The sequence below is a fragment of the Thalassophryne amazonica genome, chromosome 2 (assembly GCF_902500255.1).
Source record: "Thalassophryne amazonica chromosome 2, fThaAma1.1, whole genome shotgun sequence".
NCBI lineage: Eukaryota > Metazoa > Chordata > Actinopteri > Batrachoidiformes > Batrachoididae > Thalassophryne > Thalassophryne amazonica.
The window spans coordinates 5,619,982-5,638,311 of NC_047104.1; the positions used below are offsets into that span (position 1 = coordinate 5,619,982).

General features: G+C 41.6%; 1 protein-coding gene and 1 long non-coding RNA gene across 2 annotated transcripts in view; one reads left to right on the forward strand and one right to left on the reverse strand.

Moving 5' to 3' along the window:
* Positions 1–18,330, forward strand: part of LOC117501698 (tetraspanin-18-like) — a 56,143-nt gene that overhangs the window by 21,383 nt on the left and 16,430 nt on the right. Inside the window, exons 3-7 of the mRNA XM_034160659.1 lie at positions 200–283; positions 6,313–6,507; positions 8,262–8,336; positions 11,208–11,306; positions 11,401–11,574. Of these exons, the coding sequence (XP_034016550.1) occupies positions 221–283; positions 6,313–6,507; positions 8,262–8,336; positions 11,208–11,306; positions 11,401–11,574 (606 nt within the window). The 5' untranslated portion in view covers positions 200–220. The remainder of the gene's footprint in view (positions 1–199; positions 284–6,312; positions 6,508–8,261; positions 8,337–11,207; positions 11,307–11,400; positions 11,575–18,330) is intronic.
* On the reverse strand, positions 4,046–18,030 carry LOC117501703. The gene is made up of 3 exons (XR_004558069.1): positions 18,018–18,030; positions 8,377–8,381; positions 4,046–4,158 (listed from the first exon to the last, which is right to left on the reverse strand). It is a non-coding gene; the product is annotated as an uncharacterized LOC117501703 (long non-coding RNA).

An 18,330-nucleotide genomic window follows, 5' to 3' on the forward strand; every position in this document is an offset into this window, starting at 1 on the left:
ACCATCTGGTCTGTTTCATCTTCTACCTAAATAACTTAACCTTCAGCCACCGTAACTCACACAGATACACAGGACGGGTGGATATGAAAAGCTAAAGGTGAAGTTGTGGGGTAAATGCTGTGTGTGATACTGTCCTTGATGACAGCGTTGTTCTGATGTTTCTGTGTGTTTGGTGACTGTGTCATCGTGCTGCATTCAGGGCCAGGGGGAGTTTTCAGCCATGGAGGGAGACTGCCTGAGATGCATGAAGTATCTCATGTTCATCTTCAACTTCTTCATCTTTGTAAGTTGATTGTTCTTTCTATATGTTTGTTTTTATATCTACACTAAGAGTTAAACATTTTGGGCACATTTTGTGTAAATCTTTGAAAGACAGAAAGCTGCTAAACATCCAATAAAATCAGCTGAATGTTGTGACAACTTTTTACGTTTAAAGTATATTATTTCTTTTGTATTTATTTTAGGTGGCATTCTGCAGTTGATAAAAAATATTTAATGTGATATAATCAGTTTTTAATTAATCTGTAATAAACAGCAGCTGTCATGTAAATTCTGCAGCGTTAAACTGGTTGCAGAAAGTCTGACTCCAAATATAGTTTGGGCACCCCTGATAATTTTCATGATTTTCCTTTATAAATCATTGATTGTCTGGATCAGAAATTTCAAATATATCATATAGCAGACAAACAATAAAATGAAGTTTCTAGTATTTACAGAAAGTGTGCAGTAATTATTTAAAATTGGGCAGGTGCATACATTTTGGCACCCTTGTCATTTAGTGATTTGAATACATTTAGCACTAATTATTGGAACACAAAATTGGTTTGGTAAGCTCACTGACCCTTGACCTCCTTACACAGGTGAATCCAATCATGAGAAAGGGTATTTAAGGTGGCCTTTTGCAAATGTTTGTCCACTTTGCATCTCTTCTAATGAGCAGCAACATGGGAGCCTCTAAACAACTCTCAAATGACTTGAAAACAAAGATTGTTCAACATCATGGTTTAGGGGAAGGATACAAAAAGCTATCTCAGAGATTTCAGCTGTCAGTTTCCACTGTGAGGAACATAGTGAGGAAATGGAAGACCACAGGCACAGTACTAGTTAAGGCCCGAAGTGGCAGACCAAGAAAAATATCAGATAAGCTGAAGCGAAGGATGGTGAGAACAGTCATAGTCAATCCACAGACCTGCTCCAAAGACCTCCAACATGATCTTGCTGCAGATAGCGTCTCTCTGCATTGTTCAACTATACAGCGCACTTTGCACAAAGAGATGCCGTATGATGCTGTAATGCAGAGGAAGCCTTTTCTGTGTACACGCCACAAACAGAGTTGCTTGAGGTATGCTAAAGCACATTTGGACAAGCCAGCTTCATTTTGGAACAAGGTGCTGTGGACTGATGAAACTAAAACTGAGTTATTTGGACTTAACAAGGGGCGGTATGCATGGCTGAAAAAGAACACAGCATTCCAAGAAAAACACTTGCTACCAACAGTAAAATTTGGAGGTGGTTCCATCATGCTGTGTGGCCAGTGCAGGTACTGGGAATCTTGTTAAAGTTGAGGGTCACATGGATTCCAGTCAATATCAGCAGATTCTTGAGAACAATGTTCATGAATCAGTGACAAAGTTGAAGTTGTGCCGGGGCTGGATCTTTCAGCAAGACGACCCTAAACACTGCTCAAAATCTACTAAGGCATTCATGCAGAGGAACAAGTACAACATTCTGGAATGGCCATCTCAGTCCCCAGACCTGAATATTATTGAAAATCTGTGGTGTGATTTTAAGTGGGCTGTCCATGCTCGGAAACCAACAAACCTGAGATGTTTTGTAAATAAGAATGGTCCAAAATACCTTCAACCAGAATTCAGACTCTCATTGGAAGCTATAGTAAGCATTTAGAGGCTGTTATTTCTGCAAAAGGAGGATCTACTAAATATTGATGTATTTTTTTTCTGTTGGGGTGCCCAAATTTATGCACCTGTCTAATTTTGTTTAAAAAACTATTGCGCACTTTCTGTAAATCCTACAAACTTTATTTTACTTCTCAAATATCAGTGTGTTCGTCTGCTATATGATAGATTTAACTGAAATTGCTGATCCCAAAAAAAAAACAAAACAATGATTTATAAAGGAAAATCATGGAAATCATCAGGGGGGCCCAACCTTTTACATACAACTATAGTGACAGTCAAGTTGATCAAATTTAAATAGAATTTATTGACACTGTTATGGAGTTGATTTAACACTTTGGAATGTCACATTTTGCACTCTCTGCAGAATAGTTTTAACTCTGCAAAATGCACTCTGAACAAAGAAAAGGTGTTTTCTTTAATGAAACAGGAGAAATAGATTTGATTTGAGTTGCAGCACTTTGGGGTACCTAAAACTTGTGCACAGCACCATATCTTTTTGTTTTGTTTTTGAATCTCTCTCTCTCTCTGTTGCACACTGACCTTGGCCAGGGTCATCACACACTGTTTAGTGCTTTGCTGAAGAGTACTTCGGCAGCAGCTGTTGATTGGAGGATGAACACTGTGCTGCATTCACATGCTGATGGGAATCAGCGCTACAGGCGACTGTCGTGGTAATTTAGGTGATCATCATTTAGATGGTGCATGGTGTGGGCGGGGCATTCACGCTACCTGTGCGACCTGAGAGCAGAGTCCGTTTGTTTATTTGTCTTTTAGTCACTGTTTGTTTGTGTGTTCTTTTATCTTTCCTCTTTTGGAGTTAATGTGGATGTTCTTCTGATCCTGGAGGGGAGCTTACCTCAGAGTTTTTGTTGCGCTTTGGTCCTTTTTAGTTCAGTTCGTCCTGGGACTTCATGATGGCGGTGGGGAGGCTGTTAACAGTCTCTTACGGGCGCGAGTTCCTTCTCGCCTTTCGGCCACTGGCAGCAAGAGACTTTTGTTTGAATATTCCCCATGTTCTTCTGCAAAGTCAGTGAGGTGACTTAAAGTCTGCTGAAGGCAGTATATTGTCACAAAAGCACCGAAGGAAGAAAAGGAAGGGAGGAGGAGAGGAGGCGTTCAGCTCAGGATGAGCAAATCCGGGCTCAGTGACAGACGTCGACTCCCTCCGCTTCCATCCATCCCCCTCTCAAATGTACAGTCCATTCAGAATAAAATGGATGAATTAGAGGCTCACGCCAGATGTAAACACGACCTCAGAGACACGTGTATGTTGGCTTTTACTGAGACGTGGCTGGGAGACGCGGATCTCAACGAGGATCTTGACATCAGCGGCTTTGGGCAGCCTGTTCGTGTGGATCGATCACCTGTCATTACAAACTAATCGTGCAGAGGTGGAGTGTACTTTGACATCGACAAAAACTACTGCAGTACAGTTGTAGTTCGGGAAAGAATGTGCACCCCGACGTGGAGCTGTGGTCTATTTGACTCTGCCCCTTTCACTTGCCGTGGGAGTTCCCTCTGCTCTCTGTTTACATTCATCCACGTGTTAATGTGACGTCAGCCACCCAGCTGATGGAGGAGGTGACAGACAGACGAGACGCCCTTTAACCTGACGCATGATTTTAATCATTGCCAGGTTCATAAGATTTTAAAAACATATGAACAATATGTTACTTGTGCAACAACTAAAAGGAATTTCACCATTGACTTGTGCTATGGCTCAGTACCCGGCGCCTTCAGAGCGTCACCTCTGCCTCCCTTTGGAGCATCCCACCACAACAGTGTTCTCTTGCCAACCTACAAGCCTGTTTGTAAGCGTCGTGAACAAACTGTTAAAACAGAAAACAGCTTTGCCAGCTTATAGGCTTGTCTGGACTGTACTGACTGGGAGGGTTTTATAGTTGATGTCCTGATATACATGATCTGAATTTATATATATATCCTTTTTTGTGGATTCTAATATTCCCCAGAAGGTCATTACAGTATTCCCAAACAACAAACCTTGGGTTCCGAAGGAATTGAAAAACATCTTAAATAAAAAGAAACATATTTTTAAAAAGGGAATAGCCAGGAAAAGAAAGAAATCACAAGGGAGGTAAGGTATGAGATAAGGAAAGCTAAACTAAAGTATAAGGATAAAGTGGAATGGAAGTACAGTAGTGGTGATCTACGGGCAGCTTGGAGGGGAATAAAATCCATGTCCTCAGCCACTCAGAGGGACAGCTGTACTGACAGGGAACTTCTTAAAATCGAGGGAATCAAGGATTCTGATCTCCCTAAAATGATTAATGTATTTTATTCTCAATTTCTCAATTTCCAGAAACATCACCCTGTTTAGAGAGTCTCTTAGTTCTGAGTCTGATGTTGTCATTGACCAGGAATGGGTCAGAAACATTCTGAAGGGTATAAACATTAGAATGGCCCCTGGTCCAGATAACATCTGTGGGTGCACACTACATTGTGCAGACCAGCTTAGTGGTGCACTCCAGAATATTTTTCAAATATCTCTCAATTCTCACCAAATCCCATTCAGAAATCATCTACAGTGATCCCAGTCCCAAAGACGACTAAAGCGAAGCAACTTAGTGATTTTAGACCTGTTGCTTTAAGGTCATTAATAATGAAAAGATTTGAGAGAATTGTGAAGAATCTTATTCTGGAAACAGTGGACGGAGCCCTGGACACACTTGGACGGATTGCAAAGCTTTTTATTCTCAACTCCCTATATAAACTGGAGAAGCCACAGGCACCTGCCAGACTCTTGTTTGCAGATTTCTCATTGGCATTTAATATGATGCAGCCGTATCTTTTAGTAGAAAGGCTGCGTGATGATTTCCACCTGCCTCACCAGCTTGTTTTATGGATTTTGATTTCTGACCGGGAGCAGAGGGTCTCTGTGAATGGCTGCCTCTCGGACTCTGTCGTGTTGTCCACAAGCTCACCACAAGGATGCGCTTTTTCACCCCTCCTTTTTATCATGTATACAGGCAGCTGCAGGAGTTGTCAGGACACATTCTCTGATGACACTGTACCGCTGTCCCGTCTCCACGGTTCAGAATCCACGGAGCTGCTTTATCAGATTTCATTTGTTGGTGTGATAACAACTTTTTGGATTTAAATGTGTCCAAAATTAAAGAAATGATCATTGACTTCAGACATAACAGGAGTGTATTATACACAATGAAAAAGTGGAACTTGTCACAAGGACAGCAAATAATTTATCTTCTCCATAAATTGAATTCCTTTTCTGTCAGACCTGCCATCCTTTGTCGTTTCTATCAGTCTTTTATTGAAAGTCTTCTGTGCTTTTCATTTATCTGCTGGTTTCACAGCCTCTCAGTGAAAGACACAAACAGCCTGAACACTGTTAAAATCTGTTCAAAGATTATCAGAGTGAAACAGAGATTTAAACTCTTTCTGTAATCAACAGATCCTCCGGAAGGCTGAAAGTATCTTGTCGTTGTCAGCTTGTGTTCTTTTAGGGGAGTTTTCTCTCCTTCCTTCAGGACGCAGTTATGCTTCACCAGTTTGTAGAACCAACCATTTTTTAAAGTCGTTTATCCCTTCGGTGATTCGACTTTTAAATGTTCCGTAGGTCTGCCATGTTTTTATTTATTTATTTATTCTTTCTGGCTATCCATTTTAACTCCTTCTTAAGTCTGTTTTTATTTGTTTTTATTAGTTTTATTGTTGTTATATGTTGTTATGTTATTGAGGTTTTTTACAGGCTGCTCAAATTTAATTGTCCCTTGTGGGATTAATAAAGTTATTTGATTGATTGATTAACTGATCAACATTTTGTGTAGAAACAGGAATGTTCTCCGTTTCATCAAAGACACAACATCAAAATGCTGCACAATGCCACACAACAACGCACAACTCTGCAGAACACATGCACGACGCACAAACTGGAAGAGTAAAAAGACCCTTCGGCTGCTCCCTTCTTTTTCACTCCGGGTTGCCACATCAGATCCAATGATGACCTGTATGTTGATTTGGCACAAGTTTTACACCGGATGCCCTTCCTGACACAATTCTACATTACATAGAGAAATGTGGCCGGGGTGGGATTTGAACCGAGAATCTTCTGCACTTGACCACCAGCGCTGCACGAGCCCTTTTTTTTTTTTATGTCCTAACAGCTGTTCCTAATGTTCTGGCACAAAGATGCGCCATCTGTGGCTGATCATAAACACTCAGTTTGTCACTGCAGAGCTGGTAAGTGAGGAAACATTTGGGAGCGGGTGAGCGGCGTGTCGGTCGTCTCATTGGGTCGACACGTCAGTGTGTGGGTGCGCGTTCCGTCGGCTCCACCTGCTCAGTCACAGCTGCTTTTGGGGATTTGAACTTTCCTCCGGTAGTTATAGGTGCTGTTTAACTCTCGCTCTGCCAGCTGGGTGGATCCTTTCTGCTGGGCGTCAGTGTTTGGGTTCTGGTGGACCCAATGGGCTTCCGGGAGATCATGGTGGTGAACCCCCTGCTGTTCACCGGCGTCTACGTCATCCTGGCCATGGGCAGCATGCTGTTCCTGCTCGGCTTCCTGGGCTGCTGTGGAGCCATCCGAGAAAACAAATGTCTGCTGCTGTTTGTGAGTCTGCCACCAAAAACATCATCACAGAGACCACGAACACATCACCACTGAAGATCCAGGCACCAGAAAGTCTTATTAACAAACGCTCCTTTTTTAAATAAATAACAGCACAGCACATTAATTGACAGTAGTTAATGTGGTAAAAAGCATTAACTAACAGTGAATTAAGAATTAACTGTGTGTAGTAATCATTTATTAATGTGTTCGGGTTAGTTAATGCAGTAACAGTAATGATAGCAGTGAATAACAGTGAATAAAGACTTAAAGTGTGTATCACTAGTAAATAAAATGTCAGATGAGCTGACTATTGATATTGAAATATTGATGTATTTTGTTTTATTTTTGGCGCCATATAAACGTGGGGAAATTAGCCTGATTTCACCTGCTGCTGATAAACTCTTAGAAACGTCAGGCTGAATATAAACTTTGGTGACATCATCTCAGGCCACGCCCTTAAAATGAATGTAGGTGGGGGTGGGGGGGATTTTTTACAGTGTGAAATCAGTGTTTGTTTTTGTGCATTTTGCCTGTGAATACATTGAATACATCAAAATGGTTAAAATCTGTTTTACGAGGATGCACTAAAATGACTAGTGCTGTTTATTAGATGAACAGATTTTCTAAAGATAATATTTTGAGGAGAAAAGTGGGAGGGTTTTTTTTTTACAGTACATCTCAGACAAACAGCACAAGTGAAGATCAGCACAGCGTGAGAATCGTCTGCAAAACATGGATCTAACCACAGTTTTGATCCTTTTCTTTTGTGTGGCCAGGAGGAAATTTTTAGCAAAGCGTGTTTCCTCTCCCAAAAGTGTGGAACTGGCTGTGTTTGTGGTTCTTGCCTTAGCATCGCATCACGATAAACTAAGCTGCTACATGCATGACAGCGACCAGTCTCACTGAGGAAACCGCTTCTGGGATCACAGTCGGACAGAAAGGCCTGGACGAGTGGCCGCTTTTAACAGGACAGCCGTGATGTGGACCAGCTTCCAGCCCCTTGAGTTACTGGCTAAGCTGAGCTAAACCAATGGCTAAGCTAAGCGCTAAAGACAGCCCCACACAGTGGAACAATAATTCTACATGTGTCTGTGTGTGAACAGCAGGAGTGAAATCAGAGACACCACTTTCATTCTGTGTAATCATTATTTTTCAGTCTTATTGAGAGTCATATATGTTTTTGTTTTTGTTTTTTTCCTGAATACACCACAGGTTACAAAGAGGCGACATGGACATATGTTGATCACAAAATAACAAGAACTTGATTTGAAAGCCAAATTAAAGCCATATTACATTTGGAGATGAAAACAATCCAGATTAACTGTGGGTCCTGGAGTAAGACATGAAGTGGACACAGGTGGACTGACCTTCAGACTCACCTTCAGACAGATAACAGTCATCACCTCTACTCTAACTCTGTGTACGTCTATCAGACGCTGTATGAATAATTTTATTTTTAGCAGCTGCATCAGGACTCACACAAATTAAAGAGTTGAATTAATGACTCATAATCTGGAAAATCATTTTTTAAAGATGTCAGTTGAAGGGGATATGACCCTTAAATCTGAATTCACTGCTAGTTGATGCTTCTTTCTGCATTAATTAATGTACCTTTATTGTAAAGTGTCCATTAAAAAACATATCAATGATCAGATTATTAACTTTATTTTAAAGAATCAGAACTGTTTTTTAGATGTTCACACAAATGTAAAGCTGTTGTGTTTAATGCTGCTGTGTGTGTTTGCTGGACTCAGTTCTTCATGCTCATCCTCTTCATCTTCCTGGCTGAGCTGGCAGCTGCCATCCTGGTTTTTCTCTTCAGGGATCACGTGAGTACTGTTGCTGGATCAGTACTGATCCTGGTCAAACCACATCTCTGCTCTGGTTTCTGACACAGGTCGACATTCGGTTTCCGCTTTATGATTTGTTTGAACACCGACACAGTGGCGCTCGGTTTTGTGGAACCTTCTTCTTTTCTTACTGCCACCAACCAGCAGAGGGCGTGGAGGTCATGTGTTTCTCCCATTTGTCTAACATTTTGTGGAGAGATCATTTCTGAGACCAGGAAGAGATGGATCAATCATTTTTCCCTTAAATCTTTTATGATTAATATGCATATGTCACGGACATATTCATCAGCATCTCACCATGTCATTTCTAAAAGTCCTTCAGACTTTATTTTGAGTAAATGCTTCAGGGGAGCATTAGCATGGCAAAAACCTTTCAGCTTCTGGGGGGCTCCCCCCCCAGACCCCCCACCTTTTTAAGCATTTTTCAGCTGACCCCCCAATTACAGCTCTCTTAACCCCCTGCCACTTTAAGCATTTTTTTTTAATGTACATGTAAATTAATATTCACAGTTTTCAGCTAGTTGACAGTAGGGCTGTACAATATGGACAAATGATTGTATCTCAATATTGTCATATTAATTGTCATGTAAATGTCACTTATATACATGCTGTCCATATTCTTGAGCCGCTTAGGTGTGTAGGGAGAGTTCCCATGGGATAAAAAAGCTTTTCAACTTACAACCCCAATTCCAGAGAAGTTGGGATGTTGTGTAAAATGTAAATAAAAACAGAATACAATGATTTTCAAATCCTCTTCAACCTATATTCAATTGAATACACCACAAAGACAAGATATTTAATGTTCAAACTGATAAACTTTATTGTTTTTGTGCAAATATTTGCTCATTTTGAAATGGATGCCTGCAACACGTTTCAAAAAAGCTGGGACAGTGGTATGTTTCCCACTGTGTTACATCACCTTTCCTTCTAACAACACTCAATAAGCGTTTGGGAACTGAGGACACTAATTGTTGAAGCTTTGTAGGTGGAATTCTTTCCCATTCTTCCTTGATGTACGACTTCAGTTGTTCAACAGTCCGGGGTCTCTGTTGTCATATTTTGTGCTTCATAATGTGCCACACATTTTCAGTGGGTGACAGGTCTGGACTGCAGGCAGGCCAGTCTAGTACCCGCACTCTTTTACTACGAAGCCATGCTGTTGTAACACGTGCAGAATGTGGCTTGGCATTGTCTTGCTGAAATAAGCAGGGACGTCCCTGAAAAAGACGGTGCTTGGATGGCAGCATGTGTTGCTCCAAAACCTGGATGTACCTTTCAGCATTGATGGTGCCATCACAGATGTGTAAGTTGTCCATGCCATGGGCACTAACACACCGCCATACCATCACAGATGCTTGCTTTTGAACTTTGCACTGGTAACAATCTGGATGGTCTTTTTCCTCTTTTGTCCACAGGACACGACATCCATGATTTCCAAAAACAATTTGAAATGTGGACTCATCAGACCACAGCACACTTTTCCACTTTGTGTCTGTCCATTTCAAACGAGCTCGGGCCCAAAGAAGGCGTCGGTGTTTCTGGATGTTGTTTATGTTTGGCTTTCACTTTGCATGGTAGAGTTTTAACTTGCCCTTGTAGATGTACCGACGAACTGTGTTAACTGACAATAGTTTTCTGAAGTGTTCCTGAGCCCACGCAGTAAGATCCATTACACAATGATGTCGGTTTTTAATGCAGTGCCGCCTGAGGGGTCGAAGGTCACAGACATTCAATCTTGGTTTTCAGCCTTGCCGCTTACATGTAGAAAGTTCTCCAAATTCTCTGAATCTTCTGATTATATTATGGACTGTAGATGATGGAATCCCTAAATTCCTTGCAATTGAACATTGAGAAACATTGTTCTTAAACTGTTGGACTATTTTTTCAGTTGTTCACAAAGTGGATGTGTATATAAGGCAACCAGAGTTAAAGGAGAAATGCTGCTTTTAACAACCTGGACCTCATTTTTCGTTTACTCACCAATATAAGTTTGGTGTCATAGAGGTCCATAGTTCAAACGACGTGTTCAGTTTAAATCTGAAGCAAACATTTTTCTTCTACTAAGGTGGATTAGAACTTTTTGTGGTACACAGCACCAACTACTGGACAGGAGGAACCTAGCAGTCAATGTGACTCACTGATTTGAAAATGCAGCTCTTTCAGCCAGACGTGTGGTGCCGTGACATGTCAATCATCTGGATCCAATCAGATTTCAGGGGAGTCCAGTGAAACCCCGGCATCTGCTCTAGCTCCACCCATGCCAGGAAGTGTTCAACAATGGATATTTCCTGTTTCACTGTGGATTAGAATTTTGGCACTTCCTGTTTAGGACGCACTGTACCATGAGTGAGCTTCACACCGCTGTGTGATGCTTCGCTCATATTATTTCATTAAAAACACCATGTTTTCTTTTCAGCATTCTCACTTTATGACATCACAAAGATGTCAGGTTTGTGGCTGCCCTCCTCTGTCAGTGCGGTGTTTTATGAACACACTGATAAACCTTGATGGCCCCCGTTAATGAGATCCGTCTGTGCAACATAAATCTTTATGATATTAAACTACAACATTAGAAACTAGAAGGGCACTCGGACACATCACACATCCGCCAACACGTGTCATCCTGTCACTTAATGGCACCAATGGCAATTTTTTAAGTTGTTGCCTTTTCCTACATTAGAGAAGTGTGTGTGTGTGTGTGTGTGTGTGTGTGTGTGTGTGTGTGTGTGTGTGTGTGTGTGTGTGTGTGTGTGTGTGTGTGTGTGTGAGGTCATTGTAAAGAGCTTTGTCAGGTTTTTAAAGGGACACTGACAGTGTTTCGGTCTTTAACGCTCTGTTTGTTCTCCACAGTTGACCAGAGAGTATTTCACCAGGGACCTGAAACGTCACTATCAAGGTCACAACAACACTGACGTCTTCACATCCACGTGGAACGCCATCATGACCACGGTGCTTCTCTTCTCTTTTTTTTCACTCCATAATCGTCACAGTGTGAAAGTAGTCGCAGCCGTTAGTGTGCCGTTTCCTGCTGTCACGTTTTCAGTTTGACTGCTGCGGCGTGACGGGACCCCAGGACTTTGACGAGAGTCTCTTCAGGCTTCTCAGCCCCATTAAGATGGTTCCTGAGGCCTGTTGCCAGAGAAACAGTTACCCTGGAGACGTGGACTACATCAGCATGGAGCAGTGTGTGAGCAGCACTGTGGACTTCAGGAAAAAGGTCAGGAAAAAAAAACCTAATAAAAATCTAATTCAGTGCTCAGAAAATCAGCAGAAATGGCGTTGTGATATTTGATTGACAGATTCGACCCTTGAAGTGAGTTGGTGGTTCTGATGGGTGGTTCTGTGTGGCAAAAACCCTGTTCACAGTTTAGCGCCTCATCTCTCTGCACTCTGCGTTTGGTGCATAAACAATTCATTGTCAGAAAAATACAAAAATATGTTGTAGCGCCCCCATGAGGAGACTTTCTGTTGGAAGGCACCTCTAGCACCTCGTTAACTGAGCCGTTAACGAGGAGCAGCGACTCTTAACTTTGTCGCGGCTCGTCTTTAGTCTTCTCAGGATGTCGTCTTTTAGATAACACAAACTAATTGCAAGTGATATGCTAGAAAATGACACAGCACTTTAGAATAATTCAGCCTTAAGCAAGATAAAATGCACAGAGTTTTTAAGTTTATTTAAGCCTTCGACACAAAGCTTAGACAAACTGAGTCCTCTAGAGAGACTGAATATGACAACCGCGCTCGTCTATTTATTGGAGACCCGCGGGCATCGCTCCTCCTTCGACTTTTTTATTTATTTCATTCCCAAGACATGGTTTTCTATTGGAAGCGTCCTCTAGTCAATCAATCAATCAATTTTTTTATATAGCGCCAAATCACAACAAACAGTTGCCCCAAGGCGCTTTATATTGTAAGGCAAGGCCATACAATAATTATGTAAAACCCCAACGGTCAAAAACGACCCCCTGTGAGCAAGCACTTGGCTACAGTGGGAAGGAAAAACTCCCTTTTAACAGGAAGAAACCTCCAGCAGAACCAGGCTCAGGGAGGGGCAGTCTTCTGCTGGGACTGGTTGGGGCTGAGGGAGAGAACCAGGAAAAAGACATGCTGTGGAGGGGAGCAGAGATCGATCACTAATGATTAAATGCAGAGTGGTGCATACAGAGCAAAAAGAGAAAGAAACAGTGCATCATGGGAACCCCCCAGCAGTCTACGTCTATAGCAGCATAACTAAGGGATGGTTCAGGGTCACCTGATCCAGCCCTAACTATAAGCTTTAGCAAAAAGGAAAGTTTTAAGCCTAATCTTAAAAGTAGAGAGGGTGTCTGTCTCCCTGATCTGAATTGGGAGCTGGTTCCACAGGAGAGGAGCCTGAAAGCTGAAGGCTCTGCCTCCCATTCTACTCTTACAAACCCTAGGAACTACAAGTAAGCCTGCAGTCTGAGAGCGAAGCGCTCTATTGGGGTGATATGGTACTACGAGGTCCCTAAGATAAGATGGGACCTGATTATTCAAAACCTTATAAGTAAGAAGAAGAATTTTAAATTCTATTCTAGAATTAACAGGAAGCCAATGAAGAGAGGCCAATATGGGTGAGATATGCTCTCTCCTTCTAGTCCCCGTCAGTACTCTAGCTGCAGCATTTTGAATTAACTGAAGGCTTTTTAGGGAACTTTTAGGACAACCTGATAATAATGAATTACAATAGTCCAGCCTAGAGGAAATAAATGCATGAATTAGTTTTTCAGCATCACTCTGAGACAAGACCTTTCTGATTTTAGAGATATTGCGTAAATGCAAAAAAGCAGTCCTACATATTTGTTTAATATGCGCTTTGAATGACATATCCTGATCAAAAATGACTCCAAGATTTCTCACAGTATTACTAGAGGTCAGGGTAATGCCATCCACAGTAAGGATCTGGTTAGACACCATGTTTCTAAGATTTGTGGGGCCAAGTACAATAACTTCAGTTTTATCTGAGTTTAAAAGCAGGAAATTAGAGGTCATCCATGTCTTTATGTCTGTAAGACAATCCTGCAGTTTAGCTAATTGGTGTGTGTTGTCTGGCTTCATGGATAGATAAAGCTGGGTATCATCTGCGTAACAATGAAAATTTAAGCAATACCGTCTAATAATACTGCCTAAGGGAAGCATATATAAAGTGAATAAAATTGGTCCTAGCACAGAACCTTGTGGAACTCCATAATTAACTTTAGTCTGTGAAGAAGATTCCCCATTTACATGAACAAATTGTAATCTATTAGACAAATATGATTCAAACCACCGCAGCGCAGTGCCTTTAATACCTATGGCATGCTCTAATCTCTGTAATAAAATTTTATGGTCAACAGTATCAAAAGCAGCACTGAGGTCTAACAGAACAAGCACAGAGATGAGTCCACTGTCCGAGGCCATAAGAAGATCATTTGTAACCTTCACTAATGCTGTTTCTGTACTATGATGAATTCTAAAACCTGACTGAAACTCTTCAAATAGACCATTCCTCTGCAGATGATCAGTTAGCTGTTTTACAACTACCCTTTCAAGAATTTTTGAGAGAAAAGGAAGGTTGGAGATTGGCCTATAATTAGCTAAGATAACTGGGTCAAGTGATGGCTTTTTAAGTAATGGTTTAATTACTGCCACCTTAAAAGCCTGTGGTACATAGCCAACTAACAAAGATAGATTGATCATATTTAAGATCGAAGCATTAAATAATGGTAGGGCTTCCTTGAGCAGCCTGGTAGGAATGCGGTCTAATAAACATGTTGATGGTTTGGATGAAGTAACTAATGAAAATAACTCAGACAGAACAATCGGAGAGAAAGAGTCTAACCAAATACCGGCATCACTGAAAGCAGCCAAAGATAACGATACGTCTTTGGGATGGTTATGAGTAATTTTTTCTCTAATAGTTAAAATTTTGTTAGCAAAGAAAGTCATGAACTCATTACTAGTTAAAGTTAATGGAATACTCAGCTCAATAGAGCTCTGACTCTTTGTCAGCCTGGCTACAGTGCTGAAAAGAAACCTGGGGTTGTTCTTATTTTCTTCAATTAGTGATGAGTAGAAAGATGTCCTAGCTTTACGGAGGGCTTTTTTATAGAGCAACAGACTCTTTTTCCAGGCTAAGTGAAGATCTTCTAAATTAGTGAGACGCCATTTCCTCTCCAACTTACGGGTTATCTGCTTTAAGCTACGAGTTTGAGAGTTATACCATGGAGTCAGACACTTCTGATTTAAAGCTCTCTTTTTCAGAGGAGCTACAGCATCCAAAGCTGTCTTCAATGAGGATGTAAAACTATTGACGAGATACTCTATCTCCCTTACAGAGTTTAGGTAGCTACTCTGCACTGTGTTGTTATATGGCATTAGAGAACATAAAGAAGGAATCATATCCTTAAACCTAGTTACAGCGCTTTCTGAAAGACTTCTAGTGTAATGAAACTTATTCCCTACTGCTGGGTAGTCCATCAGAGTAAATGTAAATGTTATTAAAAAATGATCAGACAGAAGGGAGTTTTCAGGGAATACTGTTAAGTCTTCTATTTCCATACCATAAGTCAGAACAAGATCTAAGATATGATTAAAGTGGTGGGTGGACTCATTTACTTTTTGAGCAAAGCCAATAGAGTCTAATAATAGATTAAATGCAGTGTTGAGGCTGTCATTCTCAGCATCTGTGTGGATGTTAAAATCGCCCACTATAATTATCTTATCTGAGCTAAGCACTAAGTCAGACAAAAGGTCTGAAAATTCACAGAGAAACTCACAGTAACGACCAGGTGGACGATAGATAATAACAAATAAAACTGGTTTTTGGGACTTCCAATTTGGATGGACAAGACTAAGAGACAAGCTTTCAAATGAATTAAAGCTCTGTCTGGGTTTTTGATTAATTAATAAGCTGGAATGGAAGATAGCTGCTAATCCACCGCCCCGGCCCGTGCTACGAGCATTCTGACAGTTAGTGTGACTCGGGGGTGTTGACTCATTTAAACTAACATATTCATCCTGCTGTAACCAGGTTTCTGTTAGGCAGAATAAATCAATATGTTGATCAATTATTATATCATTTACCAACAGGGACTTAGAAGAGAGAGACCTAATGTTTAATAGACCACATTTAACTGTTTTAGTCTGTGGTGCAGTTGAAGGTGCTATATTATTTTTTCTTTTTGAATTTTTATGCTTAAATAGATTTTTGCTGGTTATTGGTAGTCTGGGAGCAGGCACCGTCTCTACGGGGATGGGGTAATGAGGGGATGGCAGGGGGAGAGAAGCTGCAGAGAGGTGTGTAAGACTACAACTCTGCTTCCTGGTCCCAACCCTGGATAGTCACGGTTTGGAGGATTTAAGAAAATTAGCTAGATTTCTAGAAATGAGAGCTGCTCCATCCAAAGTGGGATGGATGCCGTCTCTCCTAACAAGACCAGGTTTTCCCCAGAAGCTTTGCCAATTATCTATGAAGCCCACCTCATTTTTTGGACACCACTCAGACAGCCAGCAATTCAAGGAGAACATGCGGCTAAACATGTCACTCCCGGTCTGATTGGGGAGGGGCCCAGAGAAAACTACAGAGTCCGACATTGTTTTTGCAAAGTTACACACCGATTTAATGTTAATTTTAGTGACCTCCGATTGGCGTAACCGGGTGTCATTACTGCCGACGTGAATTACAATCTTACCAAATTTACGCTTAGCCTTAACCAGCAGTTTCAAATTTCCTTCAATGTCGCCTGCTCTGGCCCCCGGAAGACAATTGACTATGGTTGCTGGTGTCGCTAACTTCACATTTCTCAAAACAGAGTCGCCAATAACCAGAGTTTGATCCTCGGCGGGTGTGTCGTCGAGTGGGGAAAAACGGTTAGAGATGTGAACGGGTTGGCGGTGTACACGGGGCTTCTGTTTAGGGCTACGCTTCCTCCTCACAGTCACCCAGTCAGCCTGCTTTCCCGGCTGCTCGGGATCTGCCAGGGGGTAACTAACGGCGGCTAAGCTACCTTGGTCCGCACCGACTACAGGGGCCTGGCTAGCTGTAGAATTTTCCACGGTGCGGAGCCGAGTCTCCAATTCGCCCAGCCTGGCCTCCAAAGCTACGAATAAGCTACACTTATTACAAGTACCATTACTGCTAAAGGAGGCCGAGGAATAACTAAACATTTCACACCCAGAGCAGAAAAGTGCGGGAGAGACAGGAGAAGCCGCCATGCTAAATCGGCTAAGAGCTAGTAGCTACGCTAAGCTAGCGGATTCCTAAAAACACGCAAAGTGAATAATGTGTAAATAATTTAGAGGTGATTCAGCAGAAGGAGTGCTTTAGTTAAGGCACGTAAAGATTACACTGGGAAACAAATCGTAATCTAGATAACTAGATCAATCTAACTGCGCAGATTAAACAGCTAACAGATACAGAAAAACACCGCTGTGCTCCGGAACAGGAAGTGATACAATACCGCAGTGAGAGCCAACCACCAGAGTGAACCCTAAGCAGGTGTTAGGCCATTATTTCAATGTGACAAATGCTCCCATTAAAACATGAAGGATTTACAACTGATTTTTTTAAAAGACCTTCAGCCACAGGTGCAGCTGGCCTGAGGCCCCCTCCGCACGTGGCCTCAGCCACACGTGCAGCTGGCCTGAGGCCCCCGCACGTGGCCTGCGGGAAAGCACCTAAAAGGCCTTGGAAAGCCCCTGACAGACTAAATGACTAATAGAGCCCTTTTTTTGGGTTGAACACCTGCTAGTTCAACCAGAGGACATACAGTTCGGATCAGGACACTTGATAGTTCATCACAGTTCAAATATGGACCTAAAAATTCTTCTACAGTCCCTCCTCTGGGACTCGAAAGAGTCCCATTACATCAACTATACTCTTGGGTTGTTTACTGACAAGACATCCTCATTTGTGCATCGCAATAAAAAAGAAAAACACAGCACTCGACTTACTGATAACTCTGGTGCGGATATGAATATCAGTGATACTTCACACGGTAAATATATTGCAGTGCAGGTGAACCTACATACTAAGGCACAAGGTGAGCAATTAGCTGGATTATATCAACACAAGATGACATTCAAACATTGAGTTTTGGTGTAATTCAAGGCACTTAAAATGGGCACATAAAACAAGTTACAGCAACTTCTTAATCATGGCAAAGTAAAGGCTTTACATTGACATCAGTGCAACCAATCATCTTCTGGCATCTATTGACTCACTCAACCAGAGGCTCCAACCCATTATACTTGGTTCTACATATTATTTTGTTAAAGCATCACACATTTATTATTTAAATGCATCAAATAACCCCTACATTACCACTATTTAGTCAACCAATCAAGAAACTATTCTAAGGTTAGCGCAGCTATGTCTAGTTAAATGATAAACACAATAAATGGTTTCCCTTCATGTCCGTCCTTAAGTCATTTGCCTTAGTCAATCATATAATGGTTTTCATTATAGGCCATTTCTCAACATTCTCCACTTTGTTTTTCTTCTTTTTCAGCTTGTTTTCTAATGCCCTTTTTGGCCAGACGCCAAATTTAGGCGATGCATGTCTCTTGAGGCATGCTATAATTTAAGAAAAAGGGGTCCCTATGGTGCATCTTTACTACTAAATCTACAAACACGCCGTGTAAGGGTCCCCTTTTTATAACTTTGCAATGTGATATCTATGTGTATGCATTTAGCTTTATCTGTGTTACGCAGATGATGGTAAGGACAGACATTTACCCAACCTTCGTTACTAACATATATCCTTCTTTGTTTTTATTTACACTCAGATTTCTGAAACCAGTCCGCAATTCAAACTCAAGAACCAAGATCATAGTCCGTGTTCAGTGCCATTACGTCAGTCCGCGCTCCTCAGCATTTACTCAGCATCTGAAGTTTTGGGAGAAGTTGGGGAACATGGGGAGGTTGGCCTTTCAGGGGTAGTGGGGGAAGGATCAGGAATTCTGGCTTTCAGAC